We start from the raw sequence: 24,582 nt of genomic DNA on the forward strand, positions 1-24,582 counted from the left end.
GTATATGAAAATTCACGAATATGGTATTATGAAAAATGATAGAGAAATGTTACTTCAGCTACCTTCAAGCACTATGGGAGAATTGTGAAGCGGATATTGAACGCAATTTGTGAACGCAAAGCGCGAACTGATATTTTGGAATATGAATTTAGAACTTTTCTTGTATTTCATGAAGAGTATGTGTATTGCTGAATAAAAAAGACAATTAATATTCGAATCGTGAGCAGAATAATTTGTACTTATTGACTAGACTTGAAAAATAGTTTAGGGCAGTTGATATCCTCTTGAACATGTTGAACAGATTGTTATGTCGCTCAAGTCAATGCGAGTACGAAGCGTGAGCAAATTTTCTGTTTATATTATGAACTATTTCTTTTTTATTATCTATCCCTTCCCAATTAAGTTTTATAATACTTTCTTCCTTCTTTTATAATTTTCTTCCCTAACTCATCTTTTCATTCCCTCTTTTTCTTATAGCTTCCCTTTTCGCCGCCAATAGAGGGGGAGGGGGCTATAAGTGGCCGCTTAATTCGCCCCCATGGATTTGTAAGCCTTGCCTATACATGATCCTGTCATCATTACAGAATATTTTCACTTTAAACTTTCACAGGGGTCGACGGATCGTCCCCCTTTTTGGCGGAGCAAAAACCAAAAAAAGGGGGGGGGGAGAAATAAGTGAAATAAATTAGAGAAGGAAGACGAATGAATGAAATAAAATGAGGGAAGACTTGGAAAATAAACAAATCTTTCATGTCACTTTATAAAATTTTTGCTCACTGTTCGTGCTCGCATAGCCTGCATGCTAGGTGATTTACATATCATGCACAATATGGAGTTTGAAGTATCAAATTTTTAAAGTCTGTATACAGAACATACTTCAGCTCAGTAATCGAACTTTAATTCAAAAAGTTACAAATTGATTTTTAGAAAGTGTTCTGTAAAAATGTCACTTTTATGGTCTGAATATTAGTATCTTCTACTCGCGCTGTGTAAAATTTGATTGGTTTATAGGTAATAGGCCTATATACCTATATTATTTTCTATACCTATACGCCTACCTATTACGCTTTGCTCTCGCATCATTGTTCAGTGATATACCTATCCTGTTCGCGTTTACAAAAAAAAAGCCTTCGAGTTCCCTTCTTTAGGTAAAAAAAAATTGCGCTCGCGCTATTTGATTGGTGAAACATGTAACGCATTCATTGTTAAATGCAAAAAGTCCTTGACAAGGTCCCTTTCGATCAGATCAAAACGTATATTACAGATTTCTACTCACTCTTCGCAATAATTATTTAGTTGCATACACAATTTGTTTAGGACCACAAACATTAATTGCCTAGATTGATCAAATTTTAGGACAAAACACATAAAATTTAAAAAACAAAATTAGCTGGCTCTTCGCGCTCGAACTATTTAGATAAAGCTTATGAGATTATCATATATTCATGCCAATTTTTAAGAATAAAGGTATAGTGGTGCTCCCCTTCAAATAGTACACAAATCAAGCTTCTAGCTGCCAATCGGGAAAAATATATGGCAGAAACAAATCCGCCTCCCCACCCCCATCAGCGAAGGCTGGTACCATGCAGAGGCGTCGATCCTGGGGGGAGGGCAGGGGGGGCGATCGCCCCACCAATGAAAATATGGGGGGGCAAACATATCATTTTGCCCCCCCCCCCAATAATTCCGGATATGCATTAAAAAAACAAGATTGTAATGTTCAGCATGCGAGATGGTGATACACACACTCGTTCTTTATTTAAAATCGTGCTCAAAATGTCCGCTTTTCAGATTGGAATATACAAATTTTCAGCTCGCGCTTCGCGCTCGCATCATTTCTGTAGCAAAAACCCATACTTTTCATGATTAAATAGGTGAATGTAAATGTCCCACTTTCAGTTCTAAGCCTCAAAAGAACTCCTGCTTCGATTTGCAATCATTCTTTCTTTGATATATATCTTGTTCTTCATCAAAAATGTCCACTAAACTGTTTTTCAGATCGAAATATCAAAATTTTCAGCGCATCTATTGTTCTTTTAGATACAAATCTTATCATTGGTACCAAAAATGCTTAGAATATCAAGTTTTCAGGTCAGAATATAAGGAAATTTCAGCTCACTCTCGGCACTCGTACTATCTGTGTAGTGAGATATGTATCCTCCTCATGAGTTACTACAAACAGTCCTAAACAGGCACGCTTTTCCTGTCAGTATACTAAAAAAAATCAGCTCGCGCTTCGCGCTCGCATTAATTTGTGAGATACGTGTCTGGGTCTCATGAGTCATATATATTATATGTGTGTGTGTGTGGGTGGGTGTTTTGTACGATCGAGCGCCTTTGGAACATTAATGATTTTGCCCCCCCAATCTGAAAAATGGATCGACGCCCCTGGTACCATGTCTGTCTCCGATATATTAGTTGTAAAGATGCCTCTAAAAGAGCTATGTTCTTCTTTACTAAATTGTATTTCTGCTCAGACTCATTAGGAAGGTGCAAATTGGAAACTTGAAACTGAGCATGTACCCATTGCCATTATTTTGACCAGGGTATAGGTGCATGAACAACGTTTGTTTCTTAGCAATCTTGGGACAAGAACGATTTATCAGTATAATGTTCAGTCAATATCAAATTGGAATGAATGTGTCAGGCAAGCTCAAAAATTACAGTAAAAAGGTTCTATAAAATTCTACGTTTTGAAGAAAGTTTGAAATGGTCACTCGTGTATAAGATGTCAAGTAAGATTTTTTTTTATTTATTAGAACGGGTAAAATGAACATTGAGCATTGTCACAGCACCCCCAGTAACAATATAGATCATCCTCCGTGGCCAGGTCCATGATTATTTCAATGCACTATGAATTATGTTGCAATTAAAAATTTAGGCCGATAACGCACCATATTTTTTTTTAGCTTTTCTCTCATAAATACAGTCCGATTGACAATAACCTGATATTTATCCATTTTATAATGAGGGACGTACATGTGTATGTGCATGACTTGTTTTTGTAAGTTAGAAACGGAAAGTTGCAATAAAGTTTTGAGGCCATCGTTGTCAGAACAAATTCCCAACGACGCGATTTTAGCCCTCCCCTTCTTCAGTTCTTTCTTTCTTTATCTACTAATTTCTCTCTTGCAATTTTTCCTTCTCGTTCTCAGTTTCTTCTTCTTGTGCTTATAATGACTGGAACAATGTGCTTATAATTAAATCATTGTCCCTGCTATTTTTGCATTGCGCACATGGTTCAATGTCCACCCCAGAAAGTATTGATTTGAATCAATTAATTTAAAAAATCAAACACTGCATAATTTTGAAAATTTCACGAAAACCGGATGTAAAATGAAAGAAATGAATTGTTTGAATAGTCTTAGAGATTTGAAAATAAGGACCAACTTGAATGCAACCATCAAAATGTAATCCACAACGGTTATTCCACATATTCAGGAACAAATAACACTTTTTGACACATTTCAATGAGGAGGAAATTAGATAGTCATATTTGATACACGTCGTCAGTCATATACAGACCAGGATGTGCATATAAATTACTGTTATGTGAAATTATGATCATAAAAAGGTTTGCATCCCATTTTGATGAAATGTTCAGTGCTTGGATTTTTCTTTTTATTCAAATAAACTTTTTTGTTGCGATGGACTCCGTTCAATTGATCGCTATGCTTCTCATGTGGATATAGGACAGTTAGTTGCAGATCAAGTGACCGTTGCCATTTTTTCCATATGAAAATGACCTGCCCCCACAAAAAAACACGCTATAAAAATAATATATTCATTCAGTCTAAAGTTATAAGAAGGTAAAATCTGCGCACATCGATCACTGAATATATGCATAGAGATCTGAAAAGTGAGATAGATATTCATAACAGTAATATGGCGTCATGCAGTGTCCCCCCCCATGGCAGTTATAAAGAGAAAGGAGAAAATAGAAATATGGAGAAAAGTATGACGATCGACCAACATTTCATTTTTTTGGCAGGCCTATTTAGTTAGTGGTTTACCATGTGAAATTTTGGAAAAATATACTTTCAAACTGAATGTCATTTTATGTTTTGTTTGACAAAAAATACTCTTTTGTTTTTGTTTATCTGTTTATATATATATATTCTTGTTTTGAACAAAATGTTGGCAATTGCCGGTGACGTTCTGTAATAAATTCCATAACTTTATGTACAAGTTCATTACTATTTCCATAGGATTGCCAGTTTTCCAAAATTGGACACTGACATACTGAGTTTTAGTTAGAGCTCGATTATCTCTGGGCAGGAGATGAATTCATATGTTCTCCTGACAGAACATCAGTGACTGAGAAAAGTGAACATGCATGGACCAGGGATTTGCATATCCTGCATGGATTCTAACTACATGTACGTGTACAACCAGTGGACTGAACTGTCCATGACCTTTTATTACTACGAGTACAGTATAAATTCAGCGTGCAGGGCAAACCTCCTTACGTAACCTGCAGTGATTCTTCAACACAAAAACACACATCCCGGCCTCGCACACACACACGTATCATGCAAGTGAATGAAATTCCCATAGGCCAGGCCGATACATACACACATAGCCAACGTGCATAGTGAAGCTAGTCTATAAATTCAAACACTGGTAACCAAAGACGGTTTGTATATAATTTTATTGAGAAATCGGTGCATTTCAAAAAATAAAACAGGATGCATAATCTTGGAAATTCGTTTGTAAGGGTTTCTTTCTGTTGGTTTTATTTCCCCTTTTTTCTCTTTATTCATCAGAATCATAGAATAAACTTTTTTTATTAACGATCTGAAACAACATATGAGCCGAGACTAACACGCGGGAAGTCAGAGAAGAACCGAAAAAAGTGTTTTTTTCCAGTTCTGTGCCAGTTGTGTATTCATTCTATATTCAGTTTTACAAATTGTTCCCGTGTTATATCAACAGTTGGAGAGCATATTTATGTGCAACAGCGTATTACACCGTGGTTCCACTTCTTTTTTTTTTAAATGAGGACTATCGGGTTTGTTTATCGAATGCAAGCCCCAGCTGAGGCAAGAGCAAGGAAGGTAGGAAAACAGAGTGATGTTGCATGTAACGTAAAGTAATATCGATATGCGATCGAGGATTTTAGATCTAAAGTCTAATCTGATGCAAGAAAAAAAAGGAAAACGCAATGTATCAACATCAACGAGCCTTGTAATTGTAAACTGAGCTGAGTGACAACTAAATTGTGTAGCGGACTACATTGTCGTTCTCGCGTAGCACACGCACGGCAGCAGTGGTGATCCGCCCGCAGGACCTAGGCCTATGGTATCTTTGAAACTTTATCGGGTATCCCCGCAGAGTTAAATTCACACAAAAAAGAGCATAATTTATCATGAAAAACACCATTTCATTTCATATCATCTACATCATGACTGTTTTAGGGCATACACATTCATATTACATACAAATTAATTAGAATGGTGACAGGCCGATTTCGAGGAATTTACCAAAACTATCCACCCTCTTTAAGGTTTTTCCGAGAAACAAAAATGTGTTCATGAAAAGGCTGCACGTCCGATATCGCGATCTCGAGGCGAATTCGTACGAACATGGAGATTCCTAAGATTTTCTGTGACCGTAATTGATACAGGATTATAGTTTTCCTTCGCCCATTTATTTCCGGAACTCCGGAAAACTAAGAATTCGGACAAGGAAAGGGTAACTGAACTGACCAGGAAGAGATATGATATGCGAGAGGGATGACTTTCTTCATTGATAAGTACACAGTTTCAAAGAAATTGCACCATATTCTACAAAGGTCAGTTTATACAAACCTGATCACTTCCCGTGTACGAAATGTTTTTTTTTTTTGGGGGGGGGGTGGAATCTGCGAAGAAACAGGTTTTAAAATGAAAAGTCCTAACTGTATTACTATATTAAGCGTAATTATTTCTTTAAATACATATTTACATTTCACAGAATATATATTGTATAAACTGTTCTTGCATGCTCGTAATCCCCTTCTCATTTTGCTTTCTTTCTTCTTCCTTTTCTCATTCTCCATTGTCTTATCATTTTCCTTTTCCCTCGTTCTATTTTTTTTCCATTTCTCCTCCTTTTCTTTAGTCATCCTTTTTCTCCTACTCTGCTCTCTTTCCATTAATCTCTTAAGGTTTTTTCATCCATTTTCTTATCTTCCTACTTATCTAACTATATATTTATATATCCATCCATATATATATATATATATATATATATATCTATTTATCTATCTGTTTATCTATCTATCTATTATCTAACTATCTCTCTCTCCCTGTCCGTTCCTTTTCAGACTCGTGTAATTAAACCACTCCCCCCCCTCCGAAAAAAAGAAAAAAAGCTGCGATACATTCTAACCGGATCATAACAGTAAAACCAATATCACTGTGGTGACATACTGCATATACTTGCCAGTTATAAAACGAAATGCAGCTAATAATTATAACTGTCCTTTTTAAAAGCGGTTAGAACCACAAGAAAGATTCCAAGGTATTGATAAAAAGTGAATATTATAGCTGGTTTCCTTCTATTATTGTCCAATGCGCACCATGCCCCCCCCCCCCCCCCCCCCCCGGTTTTACCAGGGTTGCCAGGAGCTTTCACTGGTGACGGGCAAATTGATGTAGAAAAAAATTAAGAGCCTACTGGCGTCTTAAGAAACGGATTATGTGTCACTGGAATAAATAGAACGTATGATTTTTGTGATCCAAGCTATTAGATCAGAAGCTTGGCCTAAAATTAAATCTGATACGCGATTACCAATCGCTCACAAATAAATTAATAATATTTTGCATTGTAAAATGGCAAGTAGTCCATAGTAACATGTATTGGATTTTTTACAGCATAAATTATGCTGCTTCTTTTTGAATTGTTTTTTCTTTGTTACGTTTTTTTTTTAAATTCGCTATTTTATTTGTTCATTGGCAAAAAGGATAATTTTTTTATCAATTTAACGTTTTGTTGGGTCATTTGTAAATATAAATAAATGACTAAATGTTATTTATCTTGTATTGTAATCCTTTACGTTTTGATGTGGAATCAATAAAATGAATTTTAAACTTGGTTTACGGGCATTGCACATTTACACTCCAAAGGCCAAAAACCACTCTTTTTATTTGAAATTCAGACAAAATAATCGTGCATATAACGCCGTTTTAAGACTAGTTTTGTTTCGTTAATGAGTCGGAAATAACGTAAGCAAGTTTAGCATTGTCAGTAACGCAACTTATAACCTTTACAACCACATGTACTACGGAAATAAACTAATGTTCAGTTTATCATCAGTTATGTGCGAGAGTCCCATTTTTTTTGTTGAATTATGTGTATAGAAAGGTAAATTTGATTAACTTGTATTTTTGTTTTCTCTCTTTAACCTCCTCCTCCCCCCCCCCACCCTTTCATCTCTCCATACTGGTACGTCTTATCCCTTATCTCTCTTCCAGTTTTCACCCCTCTCATCTCTCTTTCACTTTTCGCCCTTCTCTTATCTCCTTCTCTCTCTTCTACCTTTCACCTCTCTCACTTTCTGTCCCTCTCTCTCCTTAATTAACCACATTTGAGTTAACACATTCACAGTGTACATTTCCACTCGACAACCACAAATCCGGTGTCTTTCCAAGTACAGACAAATCTGAACCAAACATTGCAACCTCGTCTCTGCTTGGGTATTTAATAATGAACAATATGGAATTGTAAACACACAATCATCATACTAGGTACATGTATTCCACGTTTGGTCACATATCTTGACATCTGTACAAATCCAAACTTAAAACTATGCACCAGGAAACAGAACAAAAATATCTCACTATCAACATTTTCTGTACACGTGCACCAAATAAAATACATAATGGTCGACAACTACTTAAATCCTACCCTTAATACAAAGTTGAATCAATTTTTAAATACGCAAGAAAAATATTCGTACGGTTTGACTCTTCAAAAGAATGAAATTATACATGACACACGTGTAAGTCCATTTAAGAAAGGCCCTCTATTCTGCTACATTTTATCTATATTTCATCTATGATAAGAGTACGAAATACAATTTTCCCTTTTTTGCATTCCATCACTTTTTAAACCATAATTTCGGTAGATCATGATGGGATCCCTCCACATCCCAAAGTTGGTGGGAATCGGTCTACGGGGGCCCAATATATGACCTCACAAATACACAATTAGCTCCAATGAAATCAATGTATTATAAGCCTGGTGGGCGTTTCATAAAGCTTTTTGGAAGATACGAATGACTTTACGAACGACTGGTGATACTTTCTTGTGCTATCTGATATAGCCCTATAAAATTGATTTATGACCCAAGAATATGATCCAGTCGTGCGTAACTTTACAAACAGCTTTATGAAACACCCACCTGGCTCTAAATGTTATATGCCAGTCTTGCCAGATCAATACTACATGATTGTACATGTAATGGGGCTACTTCTATATTTATGAGGTCTTACCTTGGGCTCGCATTGCCTTCATGAAGAATGAACCATGTAATAAGGAGCAAGAATAGTAATTGCAACTTTTCCCTCTCCACTTTTAATATTCAATTTTAAGTATTGATTGAATACGTACTTTACTTAGTAGTTTACTTGGCTAAGCAGAATGCTCATATTCATACTCGATTCACTTCATTTTTTTTCTTTATCAAGCCATCATTTAAGCAAAATACTTAATTATAACCACTGTGATGTCACAAAGCCAAATAATACGCAATGTTATGTATGGTTGACTTCACGTATGTACATTTTGTAAACTGCACGCAAGCCAGACTTAAGTCCGGGAGGCGGCCGACTTAGATTTAAGCAAAATGAGTAGCCCCAAAATACAACAGAATACAAATACAACAAGTATTTTACTGGTCATTTTGCCTCCGAAGAAGATTCTGCTAGGATCGAAAGCTTAGGCCCTTTTGACTCTCTTAAGTATTTTACTTAAGCAAAATACTTAAAATAATGGCTTAAATTGAATACTGGCCCAAATCTATTATGTTATTTCCAATGACATAACATTGGTCACTTTAGAGTCAGTTACATTGTTGTGTCTATAACATTAGGATCAATCATGATCATTAGAATCTACACCATCAGATAAAATCAATGTGAAATTCATATCGGGTTTCCTGCTCGAGAGATATGACCCACACTTCCATGCGGTTTCCTGTTTCACGTTTGAATCATCATGGATACAAAGTTCACCAGGAGAGGGCGATATGTTAGGTAGACTGCTCTCAGATTATATCCTATCATTTAAAACAAGAATTATGTTGTGGAGGCGTCGTGGTCTAGTGGTTACGACTCTCGTCTTTGAATCAGAGGGACGTGGGTTCGATTCCTAGCCATGGCGTGTTTTCCCCATGATATACAGGCCTATTCACAACTATAGTTGCACAAATCACTATCAAATACAGATACAGATAGCATGATAAGTGTTGATTTTAAGTGATCTTTTCCTGTGGCTTTTGCAAATATAATCACTGCTATGCTACAGGAAGTATACGTATATGATTTGAAGGTTTTTTTTCATGGCTACCATGCATATGCTATGCATGAAACAAAAGCACATGTTTACGGTATAAGTGTAAACGGTACTAGTAATCCAAGAAATAGTGCAAAATGCTGTATATATCAACAATACAAAGTAAATGTCTGTTTTGAATAGGCAGATACCGGTAATTAATGAGCTCCCTTCTTCAGCCCATTGGCCACAAGAACTGTATGGTCCCTGTACAGAGTCTGTAGGAATTAGAGAATTATGCATTCAGACAATGGGTTGATCTAAACATTTCCATTGATATATTGCATAACATCTCTAATAGTTCATCCATCACAGACTGGTCCTGTTCCATAATGACTTGTTATAATAACAAAAACACAATTTCTATAACAAGTTTTCTATCAGCCAATCAAAATGAATGATTTCTGTAGCTTAAAACTGTCAATGCCATTCCGTTAACATAACAAGTTCTATGAAACGGGCCCGATACTTCTTTATTCCATCACAACTAATGTTTGATGTGTGTTAAATTGGATTTAGTCAACAATATGAGACAAATCCTCTGAAACTGCTCTTGATACATATAAAAATATAGTTGTCATGATATTCATGTAATTAGATGATTTTGTGCGCATACGAATTTAAAAAACTAGTATAAATGAAGATAATCAAATTGATTACTTTTTTAACAATACATTTGTTTTTTATTGTTCCAGCATTTATCTGGGCCCAATCTTACAAAGAAATACGATTTATCCAATCAATCATAACTCTATGGAAATTCATCAGTGTCATAATTTTTCTCCAGGAAATTTGCACAATGTCCTTTGTAAACAAAGATAAGCACAGTGAATTATCCAGAAAACAATGAATGCATGAATATACATCATAGTTAGAAAATATTATGAACAAACATGCATAATAGATGTTGACTTTGCAGGCCGTCCATAGTTGCCATTGATCGGATCATTTGTAACTCTTTGTAAGAAGGGGCCTCAGTGTTACTTGAATACTCCTGGGCCCTGTCTTACATAGAGTTACGATTGATCCGGTAAATCTCAAGTACCGGTATATGGAAATCCATCGATGTCATAATTTTTTCTTTTGGAAATTTGCTCAATGTCCTTTGAAAACAAAAAGAAGCATACTGAATTGTCAAGAAAACAGTAAATGTATGATTATACGTCATTTATAGAAAATATTTTGAACAAACATTAATCAATCGCAACTCTTTGTAAGACGGGGCCCTGAAAAACATTCTTGATATCAGTTACACTTCTAGAGCCTTTTCTAATTTGATAATGATAAAAACCATATTCATATACTTCAAATCCTACTGCTACACCTATCGTTTATTTTACACTCTTTACAATACAACTGAAAAAAAACACATCTCATCTCAGAGTCAGATAGCTGATATAATATGATTGTAGAAGAAATGATTGTTAGATTCTCCTTAACAGTACAAATGGAAATTTCAAATTACATATGAAAAAAGAGATGAAAACAACAGGAGTGTGAAGAAGAAAATCAAACAGAATGGCATCATACAGTAAGCTCATAATTAGAAAAGGTCAGGTCATATGATTGGGTGCAACTGGGGTGGGGGGTGGATAAAAAGTGATGATGGATGAAATGTTGATATATCAACATTTTAGAGTGATGTGGAAAGGTAAATAAAACATTAATGAATAAGAGGGAATGAAACTTAAAAAAAATAAACTAGACAGGTTTACATGTATATACAAGGCAGAGAGGGTGCGAGCACTTTCATCCTCAATCACCTCTATAAAAAAATGCATCTTAAAAAAAGGTGTATTATCATTTTTTTTTCAATCATCAAATGCTAGATTTACAAAACAAACATTCAAAACATTAATACATAAGAAAAGAAATAATATAACAAAATACAACTATAACTGTTCCTTTTAATGATTCTACCTTTCCAACTTTTTTTCTTTTGTTGTCTTTTCAAGAAAAAGATGCCTTCTTTCATAAACAGAAGTCTTTTCTAACCTGACTATAAATCCTATGAAACCTTGTGCTACTTGAACCAATCTTCATACAACAGCTTTCTAGCATACAGAGGGAGCTACCTTATTGAGTTTTAATATAAAACTTCATTACAGTAGACAAGACCATTCTTCAGAATCCAGACGCTGTAGTTCATTAAAGCACTTTTCCTGCGAGTGGATTTCAGCAAAAACTCAATTAAAAAACAACCCTCCACCAAGTCTGTGCATTACACCATTAATGGTCTATGTCTAGACTCTAGACGGAACTTCATACCGCTTCCAAGAATGCCAAACCAAAGGAACTTGATTGACTGTTGGAGTCTATCTTCTACTACTGTGCCTTGATCCGTAGCCGCCGCTACTCGCGCTCGGCCGGGACGTAGCACGACGTAGGAATTCCTCGCACTCATCGGCATGACGGTCATATGACTGTGGAATAAGAATGTTTACAGAGTAAAAGAAGAATGAAAGTATTTGCTTTAAACACAGTTCACATGAAAATCCGTAGGAAAAAAATCAAGATTAATTGTCACTACATCATCATGGACCTTAATCTGGTACAGATGTTGTTTGAAGGTTTGCATGGTGGCATGTACAATCGCAGATGTGGTTCACAGTACACCATGTGGAGTATTATAGAAACAGTGGATAGAAGAAAAGGAAAAAGAAAAAATTGATAGGCGAGTAAGTGGAAATTTGAGAGTAATCTTTCAAATTTCCACTTTCTCGCCTATCCATTTTTTCTTTTTCTTCTTCTATCCACTGTTTCTATAATACTCCACATGGTGTACCATAAACCACATCAGCGATTAATCTGGTACAGTCAAATAAAACTAAACTTTGTGAAATCTAAGCTGAAATACAATTACACTGTAGGACATCAAACAAGGATAAGTACATATGGGACAGGGTATTATTATTATTACAATTATTTAGAACAAAAAAAAGCTTTGCTAATAACTTCTATGGGGGGGGGTTCAAGAAAAGTGATAACCAGTGATTTTCCCAGACAGATGTTACAAGCTACTATTAATCCTTGCATCTGATTGGCTGAGGGCATATCAGTCAGTGAAAACCACTACCAAACTTTCCATGAAACCCTCCCCTTGTGAAATCATCAACTCACCGTTCGTCCCCTGCGATCCTTGTGGTCCCTTTTGGACCGCTCTCTCCCGTGATCACTACGTCGCATCCTGCGGTCTCCGCGGTCCCCGCGATCTCGATCACGATGATCCCGGTCCTTGTCACGTCGCGAGGAAGGCGGGGATAGAGGTGGCGGGTAGTCACCCAGACGGTGAGATGAGAGGGGCGGAGCGGGCGGGTACGACGGTGGAAAAGGCATCAAAGGGTCGTAATAATTCTGAAACAAAATAGCATTGTTTACACAAAGATAATTACATTGACATTTTTGCTTTCACCTAATATATTTGTTGCTGAAAATTTTGAAATTATCTGCTACCAACTGGAACCAATTCAAAATTAAAATGAATACTAGTTCAACCCACTGACTCTGGGTACCACTGCAAAATCTTACCTGATATGTAAATATAATAATTATACTTGCTTACATAGCACTTAACCATTACTTTATCAGAAATCTCTAAGCACTCTACAGCAATGCAGCACAATTACCCTAGCTTTAGGAGAGCAGCTTTTATGCAAACTGCATTTCTGGGAATAACTTTCTTACCACGTACCCTTTTCACCTCACCTGGGTCGAGTGGTGCACAATGAGGGTAAATTTCTTTCTGAAGGAAAACCTGCCACGGTTTGGAATTGAACCCACACCCCTCAAATTGCAAGACTATAGTCATAACCACTAGACCACGACACCCCCACATATCAAGAGATTCATATAAATAGTTGTACATAGAGTCATCCACATTTTTGTTCAACCTTATTCCTATGAACTGAAACAGAGAAATCAATGGATCCCACAAAACTTTTGAACGCATTAATAAGAGGACTCCAATGTTAGCAGTTAACATTTGTGAATAAGACTTGCTCTTCCATGCCATAATGGCAACCAAACAGATGATTTCATGACCATACACCGCTGATCTTTGACTAGTCTTTGACATATACCTAGCATACATGAACCCATTCTTTCACTGGCAAACCCCCACACGAATTGAAGAATCAATCTGTCCACTTGCGCCCGTAACACAAAGATTAGCAATCAGCGCAGATCACTCTTTATTATGCTTGATTGCATTGACTACAATGTACAATTAATCCTGAAAATCAAGTGCACGACTTATCAAAACCTTTGTCTTATGGACCAAGGTCAATGTATTATAAATAAAGGTGGCGTCTCAGTCACACCAAGAAACCGTACCCAAACTGACAGACTAGTTGTCATTCAAAATAATATACAAGCTATTATCAGTTTGGGACTACACTTGTATGGTGTGACTGTAACCTAGTAGTGTAGTTTACCTGTGATGGGTAGGGAGGCATCGGCATGCCCATGGAACGACTGGAGTAATCACGAAGGTAGTCAGAGTAGGACTGCAAGATAAATCATATAATGTAGAAATTAATTGGACTGCATGAAAACTGTACTTATTGTATGTGTAAGTACCAGTTACATTCATAAATGAGGGTAGAAAATATTAGTTGGAGAGATCACAAAACAACAGCTGAAATTTAAGATCTTCCACCTATTTCCACCACCGTAAGTAAATATAGATTATGATTTGCCGGTCACTGTTTGTGAGCATGGAGTTATTCTAAGATGTATCTAATTAGGAGTATTAGAATATATTAGGAAATTTTCATGTGTCGGTTATCATAGCTGAAAAAAAATAAGACAGACATTTATGAAAGCAAAACCCATGGACATGATTTTTTTTTTATAGATCTTTTAGGCTTGCTCTAACTAAAGGAATCAATTCCATACTATTCACAATTCATGTTTGATGAAAGAGGATACATTTTTTTCAAAAATTTTGGCTACTGGAACAAAGAAAACAGACAAATCAGATACACCTTAAAGGGGGTATTCTGAAATTAAAACCTCTGTTTAACCCTCGTCTAAACAGGAATTTTAAACCTCACTCCTATGGAATGCTGGCTTAAAAATATTTCCTCCATATTCTTGGCAATTATAATGCAATTACTTACTTCATTAAAAGTCATTATACTTTTGTATTTCCTTTTTCTACGTATTACAAGACTCAATAAATTTTTGACAACTTTTTGCAGCAGGATAAGATCAAGTTTTAATTGGCAAATAAGTGGACAAGTTGCATTCTATAAAAGAGTGATCTAAGTTAACCCAGGTTTAAAGGGGAATGAAACCTTTGGAACAAATAGGCTTGTGTAGAAACAGAAAATTCATAGAATAAGAATAAAGAAAGTTTGAGAAAAATCGGACAAATAATGAGAAAGTTATGAGCATTTGAATATTGCAATCACTAATGCTATGGAGATCCTCCCATTGGCAATGCAACAAGGATGTGTGATGTCACTGATGAACAACTTTCCCTTTGGTGGACTATAAAATACCCTCAAAATGTCTCTTTTTGCTTTTTCTTATGATGATACAAACTCTTTATCCATGATGTATTCTTAAAAAATATGTATTACTTGCCCTCATGTAGAAAGAACACATGATCTATGGATAGATGTGATAAAAGAGGCAATTCAAGTGAAATATATACTAAAGTAATGGGGAGAGTTGTTCACAAGTGACATCACACATCTTTGTCGCATTGCCAATTTGCTATCTCCATAGCATTAATAGTGATCGCAATATTCAAATGCTCATAACTTTCTCATTATTTGTCCCGATTTTTCTCAAACTTTTGATGATCTGTTTCTTTGATTTTTCTGTTTTCACACAAGCTTTCTTGTTCTAATGGTTTCATTCTCCTTTAACTAAACCATGGCTTTCAAAGTACCACTCCAAGTAGTTAAAGTTTACAGCCTCTATCAATTATTTTGGGAGGAAGAAATCACAGGGACAGGCAGTACTTACTGGTCCAAGTAACAGATCCCTAGGAGGGTCTAGCAGGGGCGGGGGTGGGGGTGGTGGAGGGGGTCTCATACGACGTCGGTCTGTGAGAGAAAGAGAAGAGGTGAGAAGGGTTAATCATACAAACATATTATTAATGGGATGGTCCGGTCTGAAGTATATATAGTTAAATACATAGAGTAGAATTCACTGAGCAAAATGCCAAAAAATTCATCAAAATCGGATAACATTTTTCATTTGGATTATTTATTTGGATACTATCAAACATTTTTAACTTGAAATTTTGATCATTTTGGAGAAGAAAGTGTCAATAGACTTCTAAAACTAGCATCATTTACGCGTCATTGCCTAGCAACTCATCATTAAACGCATACTGGCTTGGATCGAACGCATCACTGGTATCTCTTTGCGCAACCATTCTTTGTGCGCTTAATTCTGATTGTTTCATGTAATTGTGACGTCACGATGTCTGGGAAGAGAAAGTCGTCGAAAAACAACTCTGGTGATAATGAAGAGACGAATGAAAACTATCTTCTATCACTGATCAAGAATGAGCTAGGGAAACTTTCCAATTCCTTGAATGCTAAGTTGACCGTCTTGGAGCAGTCAATCGACAGTATACGAGAGGGACAAAGTAGCATTGTCAACTCGCTGTCGTTCCTCAACGAGAAATTTGAGGAAATGAAGTTGAAGGCCGAGAAGATAGAAAAGGAAAACAGAGAACTGAAGGAACAAAACATCTGTCTTCAGAAGAGATTCAGTGAGTTGACCTTCCAGCTTAACGAACTTGACCAGTACCACAGAAGAGTCAACTTGGAGGTGGCAGGTGTACCAGAACGACAGGGCGAGGTTCCTGAAAGGATCGTACTTAATATCGCGAAACACATCAGCCCTGAGCTTGCAGCATCCGACTTCGATGTGGTTCATCGGCTGGGTTCCAAACGCCAAGCTGATAACAAAGCCCGCCCAATCATCGTGCGATTCACCACAAGACGAGCTCGGAACATCATGTATGATGGGAGAAGGAAGCTGAAGACTCTCTCCACAAAGGATCTTGGATACAACAGCGATGGCAAGATCTACCTCAATGAAAACCTGATCGCTTCCACTAAGGAGCTAATGAAAGATGTCAACAAGGCCCGCCGAGATGCCGGATACAAGTTCCTGTGGACCCAGAATGGCCGAATCTATGTAAGGAAGGATGAGAAGTGTCAACCCATCATCATTCATTCCAGAGAGGACTTTTCTAAGCTGTAGAAGGACTATCCATGTTTTTCCATTTTCCAGTATTCTTTTTTATTTCTTATGAAATTCACGTCACAAAACTTTTCGCATCGATCAATATTTGTGTTATTTTCCGTGGTATATTTTGCATTCTTTCACTGCCCTTTCAATAATGTTTCAATACCAGACATTTCATGGAGGTCATTTTACTTATTTTTGTGTGCAAATATTCTCCATCGACCGTTAATAATTGTATCAAATAATCTTTATTTTGTTAACTATTACAACTGCAGTATTTTTCAAACTCGAATTTGGGGTCATGACGGTATCAAATCTAAAATATGCATTATATGCTCAGCTTACAAAGATTTTGATTTAGAATGGCAATATATTCTATTTCATAATGGTGGATAATATGCGTGATTTCCCATTTTATCATCTGAATAATGATGATTTCTTATTACTAAATCATCCAAGTCAGGATAAAAGCAACACTATCTCAAATCATCATACTCCATTTGATAGATTTTCTACTGATATTCTTACAAATAATTTTGATGAACTTCAAGTTGAATTCGATATTCATGATAAAGCATACAATCTTTCCTCTTCTCCATATTATACAGAAAATTCATTCAAAGACTATGCTAAATTGATTGGAGAAGATGATGTTTTTATTTTGCATTTGAATATAAGAAGCGCTAACCAAAACTTCGAGAAATTACGATTATTATTAGAAAATACACAGTTTGCCAATCCCCCAATCATTGCTCTTACTGAAACTTGGTTCACGGAAACACCGAATTCCTTATGCACCATCCCGAATTATGATATTGTTATAAACAATAGGAAAAATAAAATTGGAGGTGGACTAGCATTATATATTCCGTCTTCATTTGATTATGCAATTAGACATGAATTTGAACATATGAATGATATCATCGAATCCTTATTTGTAGAAGTAAAACTTCAAAAAGATAAGAAAACTCTAATAGGTGTCATCTACAGACCTCCTCAAACTTCTTGTATAGAAGATTTTTTACTTGCTACTAATGAACTTTTGCAAAACGGAGAATTGATAAATAACAATTGTATCATCACTGGTGATTTCAATATTAATCTCTTGACCAGTAATCACTCTGCAACAAACGATTTCCTTGAATTAATGTTAACTTCTACTTTTTTGCCGATTATTTCTAGACCAACCGTATTACTGATCATTCTGCTACGCTTATAGATAATATATTCTGTAACTCTCACCCTCTTCCGAAAGCTGGCATTGTAACGACAGACATATCCGATCATTTTCTTATTTTTACCCATATCCAAACAATGCAATCACTCGCAAAAATGGAAAAGAAATATAGGATCTGTCGCAACTTTAGTGACAAAAATATTGAACGCCTCCAAGAAGATTTAAGCTCTGTTGATTGGTCTGACGTTTATAACTCGAAAGAGAATGTCGATGACTCATTTGACATATTTTTGAAATATTTCAATGATTGCTTAGATTCTTGTGTTCCTTTAAAGAAATATCGAAATTACGACTATAAACGTGTTCCAAAACTACATGGGTTTCAAAAATGATATTAAGGTCTATCAATCGGAAAAATAATCTGTATGTTTCTTATATATCAAATCCAAATGATGTTTCACGGAATAGATACACGTCTTATAAAAATACCTTAACAACTACTCTCCGAATAGCAAAAAAGAGGTTTTATTCAGAAAAATTACAATCATATAAAAACGACCTTAAAAATACATAGAAAACAATAAATGGGGCTCTAAACAAAATTAACAAATCTAGTGCTGTTAATAAATTATGTGTAGATGCAAATATGGTTGAAGATACTCATTCTATAGCAAATGAATTTAATTCATATTTCTCTCAAATTGGACCAAAGTTAGCTGGAAATATTATCCCTGTAGAAAATTTGTTTAAGGACTTTTTGGACAAACAAAATGATAATTCAATATTTCTTACTCCAGTTCATAGAGAAGAATTACTTGAGATTGTATTTAATTTGAAAGCAGGAAAGACACCCGGATATGATGGCATTACAAATAAATTATTGAAAAACATTATACATTCTCTTGCTGATCCCCTGCTTCATATATTTAATTTATCATTGCAGCTTGGCCAGGTCCCAAAGAAGATGAAAATAGCTAAAGTTATACCATTTTCAAGAAGGGGGACCAATTAATTACTAGTAATTATCGCCCAATATCTTTGTTAACTTCGTTCTCAAAAATTCTTGAAAGGATCATTTATAAAAGGACAGTTGCTTTCCTTAAGAAATATAGTATTATATGTGATAATCAATTTGGTTTTAGAGAAAAACATAATACAACTCATGCTATATTGACATTAATAAATAAAATATCTACTTCTTTTGATAATTCTGATCATACTGTAGGATTATTCCTTGACTTCTCAAAAGCGTTTGACACAATAGATCATGAAATACTGTTATGTAAGCTATCAAATTACGGTATCAGAGGGACAGCTTTACAATGGTTTAGGAGTTATCTTACTGATAGAATTCAGTTTGTTACAGTAAATGAATCAGAATCTCCAACAAGGCCAGTTTCCTGTGGAATTCCACAAGGTAGTATTCTTGGCCCCTTGTTATTTATACTTTATGTTAATGATATGAAAAATTCATCTCATGTTCTTTCATTTATTCTCTTTGCTGATGATTCCAATATTTTCTATACACACCATGATCCACATGTACTTGTGAGCACTATGAATACAGAATTTAAAAAAGTAACAAACTGGATTAAAGCCAACAAATTGTCACTGAATCTGCAAAAAACTAATTATATGCTTTTTAGTCATTCATTGAAACATCTACCGCATCAAATACTTTTAGATAATACTGAAATCAAAGAAGTGCAAACAACAAAATTTTTAGGTCTTACTATTGATAACAAGCTTACGTGGAATGCTCATATCAACAATACTTGCAAAACTGTGTCAAGAAATATTGGAGTCATCAATAAGCTTAAATACGTTCTACCAGCACAGGCGCTATCCATGTTGTATTGTGCATTAATTCTACCATATCTTAATTATGGAATTCTGGCATGGGGTAATGCCTCTCAAACGAGACTAAATAAAGTCTTGCTACTTCAGAAAAAAGTACTGAGAATAATATGCAATATGTCCTTTAGAGCTCATACGGATGAATTGTTTCGTCAAAAACGTATCCTTAAAATCAATGACCTGTACCGCTTGCAACTATTCCAATTCATGTATCAGCTAGATAGAAATAGTGTACCTAATGTCCTACAAAAGAAATTTATGAGAAACAATACTTTACATTCATATAATACGAGACAATCAAATGACTATCACTTACCTAAAAGTAAAACAGTATTTTCTAGCAAAACTGTATTTTTCACAGGACCAAAACTCTGGAATTCTCTGGACAGAGAAATGAAAGAGGCAGCTAGTCTTATACGATTTAAATTACTCATCAAAAAATTTCTCCTGAATTCTTATTGATTCAATCTAATATTTGTGAACGTCATACTTATCCACGGTAGTATTGATTATTTTTTAAAGTCAATATTTAATTTTGTATATAGTGTAAATACATTTGTGTTACAGTGTTTATATCTATATAATTTTATAAAATTTTGCTGATTATTTTACTCTATTTGTATCATATTACCCTTGTATAAAGTTTTGATAGGGGGTCTACATTTTACAAGCTCTGCTTTTTAGTAGGCCCCTCCACTTTTTTAATTTCATTGCTACGTTTCAATCCTGCATATGTTATGCATTTTTTTTCATTGTAAACATGATTACGAAATGTACTTTGATGATTGTGGAATATGAATATATCAATAAATAAATAAATAAATAAATAAATAACAAAGTTATTGAATTTTAAAGTTAAGCAATATTTTGTGAAAACAGTCATCATGAATATTCATTAGGTGGGCCGATGATGTCACATCTCCACTTGTTCTTTTGTATTTTATTATATGAAATAAGATTTATTCAGATTTTTTCCTCCAAGAACTAGAAAAATTGGGACAACTGATTTAGTGTATTAGATATTTATTGCTGAAACTTATTTCATTATAAGGGAGACATATTATTCACACAAGTCTGAAATAATGATTTTATTTAATAACATAAGAAAGCGGAAAGTGGAGATGTGACATCATCAGCCCACCTGATGAATATTCATGACGACTGTTTTCATGAAATATTGCTTAACTTTAAACTTCAATAACTTTGTTATTTGTTATCCGATTTTGATGAAATTTTCGGCATTTTGCTCAGTGAATTCTACTATTAAGATATAAATATTTTCAGCCCGGACCATCCCTTTAAAGTAGCATGTACTACATGAACACGACTTGACAGTGATACATATATCAAGTTCCTGAATCCTTACCCACAATGCAACATTCTCAGCAGTGTAGTATTAGAACATACATGTACACCCACTCGAATGAGAACACACTTCAATTCAATTTATTAATAATTCATAAAATGCAAAGCAGATATATACAATAAAATGTGTATGGGAATCACAACAAAAGCCAATGGCTTGCTAAACAGTGATCCACTTACAACACCAACTCCCTACTGAATATAAATATACATACTGTAATAATTCAATGTACCAAAAGAGAAGTACTTTTTCCCTGAAATATCTCTAAGATTCCTTATAATTATTAAAAAAATCAGTTTAATTTATTCTCTTTACAATGAATACTTAACTCAAATGGTATGTTTCTATTACAGCCAATGATAGACCACACAGTTGTTCAATTCACGGGCAGATCCAGGAGTTTCCAAAGTAGAGGGGGGGGGGGGATTTTTGTCCTAAACAATTTTTACAAGCAAAACAAAATCCAAGGACTTCACACCTGAAAAAAAATGAGGTGGCTCATGTAGCAAGAAATTTGACAAGCAAAAATTTAAGTCTTCACTTGATTATGCAGGGATTTTCCACTAAAAATGTCTGGGTTTTTTTTGCCTGTCAAAGGGGGGGGGGGGGGGGGAGGGGGGGCATAGGCCAGATGTGCCCCCACCTCAATCCGCATCTGGTCAATTTGATCTTGCTTAAATGTCTTACCATCCCTACTGGACTGCATACGTCGCTTCATTCCCCCTCGAGGTCTGTAATCACGATGACTGTGACTGTCTGGGCGTCTGCGTCGGGTACTGTCGCATAGAAGAGGAGGGGATAACAAAGTAAAACACATGGGTTAGTGTCTGTTTGTAGATAGAGATATTTCAATTTTTTATTGTACTATATTTGTCATTCATTACAGAGACCAAACACAGAACACTGTCATCCACAGACTCTTAAACAGATCTATTAGTCAATTCAAACTTTTTTTAACTTAACCTCGGAAAATGAGAAGGACCACTCAAAAGAGATGTGTTACTACTGAATAACATCAATACCACAAAACGTTCTTGAGCAGCTCAAGAAAAGAGACTACAATTTGACTTCTAATCAGGGAAATGTCTTGCCATAGACTATTCCTGTAAAAAACTACTCAGGTCCTGTTTTTAGCAATCACATGACTACCCTAATAGAAATTTATCCAAAGGTTTCCTTTTGACATACCTATAAAAGACTTTTTTTTTAATATGATTGCAATTGAATTGAGACTCCCAAGAAAAAAAAATGGTTGAAGCATAATGGGGTTTGACAAATTAATTGAGAAATCTTCAAATTTTTTACAACTGTAGCCTAATAAACTAAAAAGAACAAAGTCTGAAATTTGATATAAAATTTGATGCACACGATAGAATATCAAATCAAATTTTGCAATAGGCACAATCGAAGTCTAGTTTGCTGCTAAAACTGATGACACTCTATATTGACATTCCACTGGTCTAAATCATGACAAAGTAATTTCTTTTTAAAAATCTTTGTTTTTTGTAACTTCTACATATCTAATTTCCCTGCTCAACACTGAGGAAAAAAAAAGAATTACATGTGAGTATACATGTAGATACCTGACTTCTTTCATAAATTTGCATTTTTTTTAAAAACTTTGCAAAAATGGTTTAGGAGTATCTGCCCAATAGCATGTTTTTTCCTTATAAATCATATTATTTGCTTTGAATTTCAAAGGTGTGTGACAAGGATTCTCTATTGGTCTCCTTCTATTTCACTTCTGTTGGTTATTACCAATGGCATTCTTTTTTTCTTCTCTTCAAAAAAATAAAAAAATTGAGATGAGCGATTTTTAAGATGATTAAGTTGTTCAGAATTTTTGTTTTTAAATTGAGTTTCCTTGTGTAAGATAAATCCAACAAGACCTTGGAATAAAAAAGGTCCCCACTCACACTGCAAATATGTCACATACTATACCAGATGACGTGCTTGTGTTGTGGAGTTCATGGAGGGAATACCACCAACATCTAATACCTTTAATATCAGTCCCATTTGAAGTATTTTAGTTGCTCATGGTATTCAGCTGACTAATGAAGATCACAGGCTAGGGTTTTAGTCCTTTCATTTTGATTTACACTTATCAACAGTCCATGCAATTAGTGTAAATTCATTCTCTTTTCATCTTTAGAATGTTCACTCAGATGTTTTTCTTTCGTCAACCGACTAAAATTTTCCCTACCTGCTTTTCACCAAAATGCCCCCGGGGTGAGGGCACATCATTTATGCCGCAATTATCCCTCTGGTAACACATGCAATAACGTCCATGTATCAACGGTATCACACAAAAACATTACAAAAAAGATCAGTCCTTATAAGCATGATACCATACAGTTCATTTGCATATGGGGTGGGCACAAGCTCCACCGTAAATATGCATTGCAGTCACATGACAATAAACAGTTCATTAACATATCTCATGAATATGCAATATGCTACACTCCACCCATTTTTCTGATTTCTCCATTGCATAGCATCATTTGCTACACACGCCACAAGAACAGATGGTCCAAATGATTTGTTGGCAAAGGTAAAATGCAAGCCACGCCACTAACTAACATCTGAATTCCAAGCAGTCCTACGAGAGAATATGATGGCACGTAACGCAGCACAGAGGCATTTCCAAATATTTCCCTTGCATCGCATCAGGTAAAGATCCTGCATGATCCTATGAGATTGGTCCTCATTTTTTCCTGGCACATAATCACGGGTAACATCCAAATGCTTAGGAGAGAAGTGGTAACAGTCCTTCTCTTTTCTCCTGCTACCCTTTCTAAACAGAGCATGCACTCTCTCAAAGAAGTAAACATTAAAGGATTGTCCTAGGGTAGGGTGAAGAAAATGTTTATGAGGGGGTTAAGTCCCAGATTTAGGTTAGAGCACTGAAGCCTAGCCGCACACTGAGATGCTATCAGCTACCCCGGCTACTAGCTCCACAAAGTACTGGTCGGAGGCTGAAACTTTTACAGAGAAATTGGGAGTTGGGAGAGGTTAGTGTATATAATCATCATGATAAAAGCTCAAAAATGTTTTTTCCAAGGAAAACTGCAATGGTATAAAAAGCCCTACATGTACATGTATGTATATTCCACCGTGACAAAATATATAATAATAACATATTTATGTCAACAATGGAAACACCAAAAATTGTTTTAATGACTTACGGTAGTTGGGTTTTTTAACTGGATATCTTTTGATCTACAGTGAAAATTTACAAACGCCAACTCCCCTTCCTACCATTCAGTAAAGACATTGCCTACACAATACAAAGATAAAGAAGATTTTAATCCCTAGTTTATCAAGAAGGCAGACAATTAAAGATGGATTTTAGATAGAGAATATGATGGGATATCGAATATCACTACATCACAAAGAGAAATCGATATCTCCAAGGACAATATTTTTGTGT

At 35.3% G+C, this 24,582-nt stretch overlaps 1 protein-coding gene across 1 annotated transcript; it reads right to left on the minus strand.

Annotated features, from left to right (window-relative positions):
• Positions 1 to 10,449: 10,449 nt before the first annotated feature.
• Positions 10,450 to 24,088, minus strand: LOC121423901 (pre-mRNA 3'-end-processing factor FIP1-like). The gene is made up of 6 exons (XM_041619435.1): positions 23,089 to 24,088; positions 21,840 to 21,928; positions 15,514 to 15,593; positions 13,971 to 14,042; positions 12,658 to 12,891; positions 10,450 to 11,960 (listed from the first exon to the last, which is right to left on the minus strand). Exons 1-6 carry the CDS (start codon positions 23,166 to 23,168, stop codon positions 11,853 to 11,855), a joined length of 663 nt encoding a protein of 220 aa, XP_041475369.1. The 5' UTR covers positions 23,169 to 24,088; the 3' UTR covers positions 10,450 to 11,852.
• Positions 24,089 to 24,582: the final 494 nt, after the last annotated feature.

This window comes from Lytechinus variegatus, chromosome 11 (genome assembly GCF_018143015.1).
Source record: "Lytechinus variegatus isolate NC3 chromosome 11, Lvar_3.0, whole genome shotgun sequence".
NCBI classification, from domain to species: domain Eukaryota; kingdom Metazoa; phylum Echinodermata; class Echinoidea; order Temnopleuroida; family Toxopneustidae; genus Lytechinus; species Lytechinus variegatus.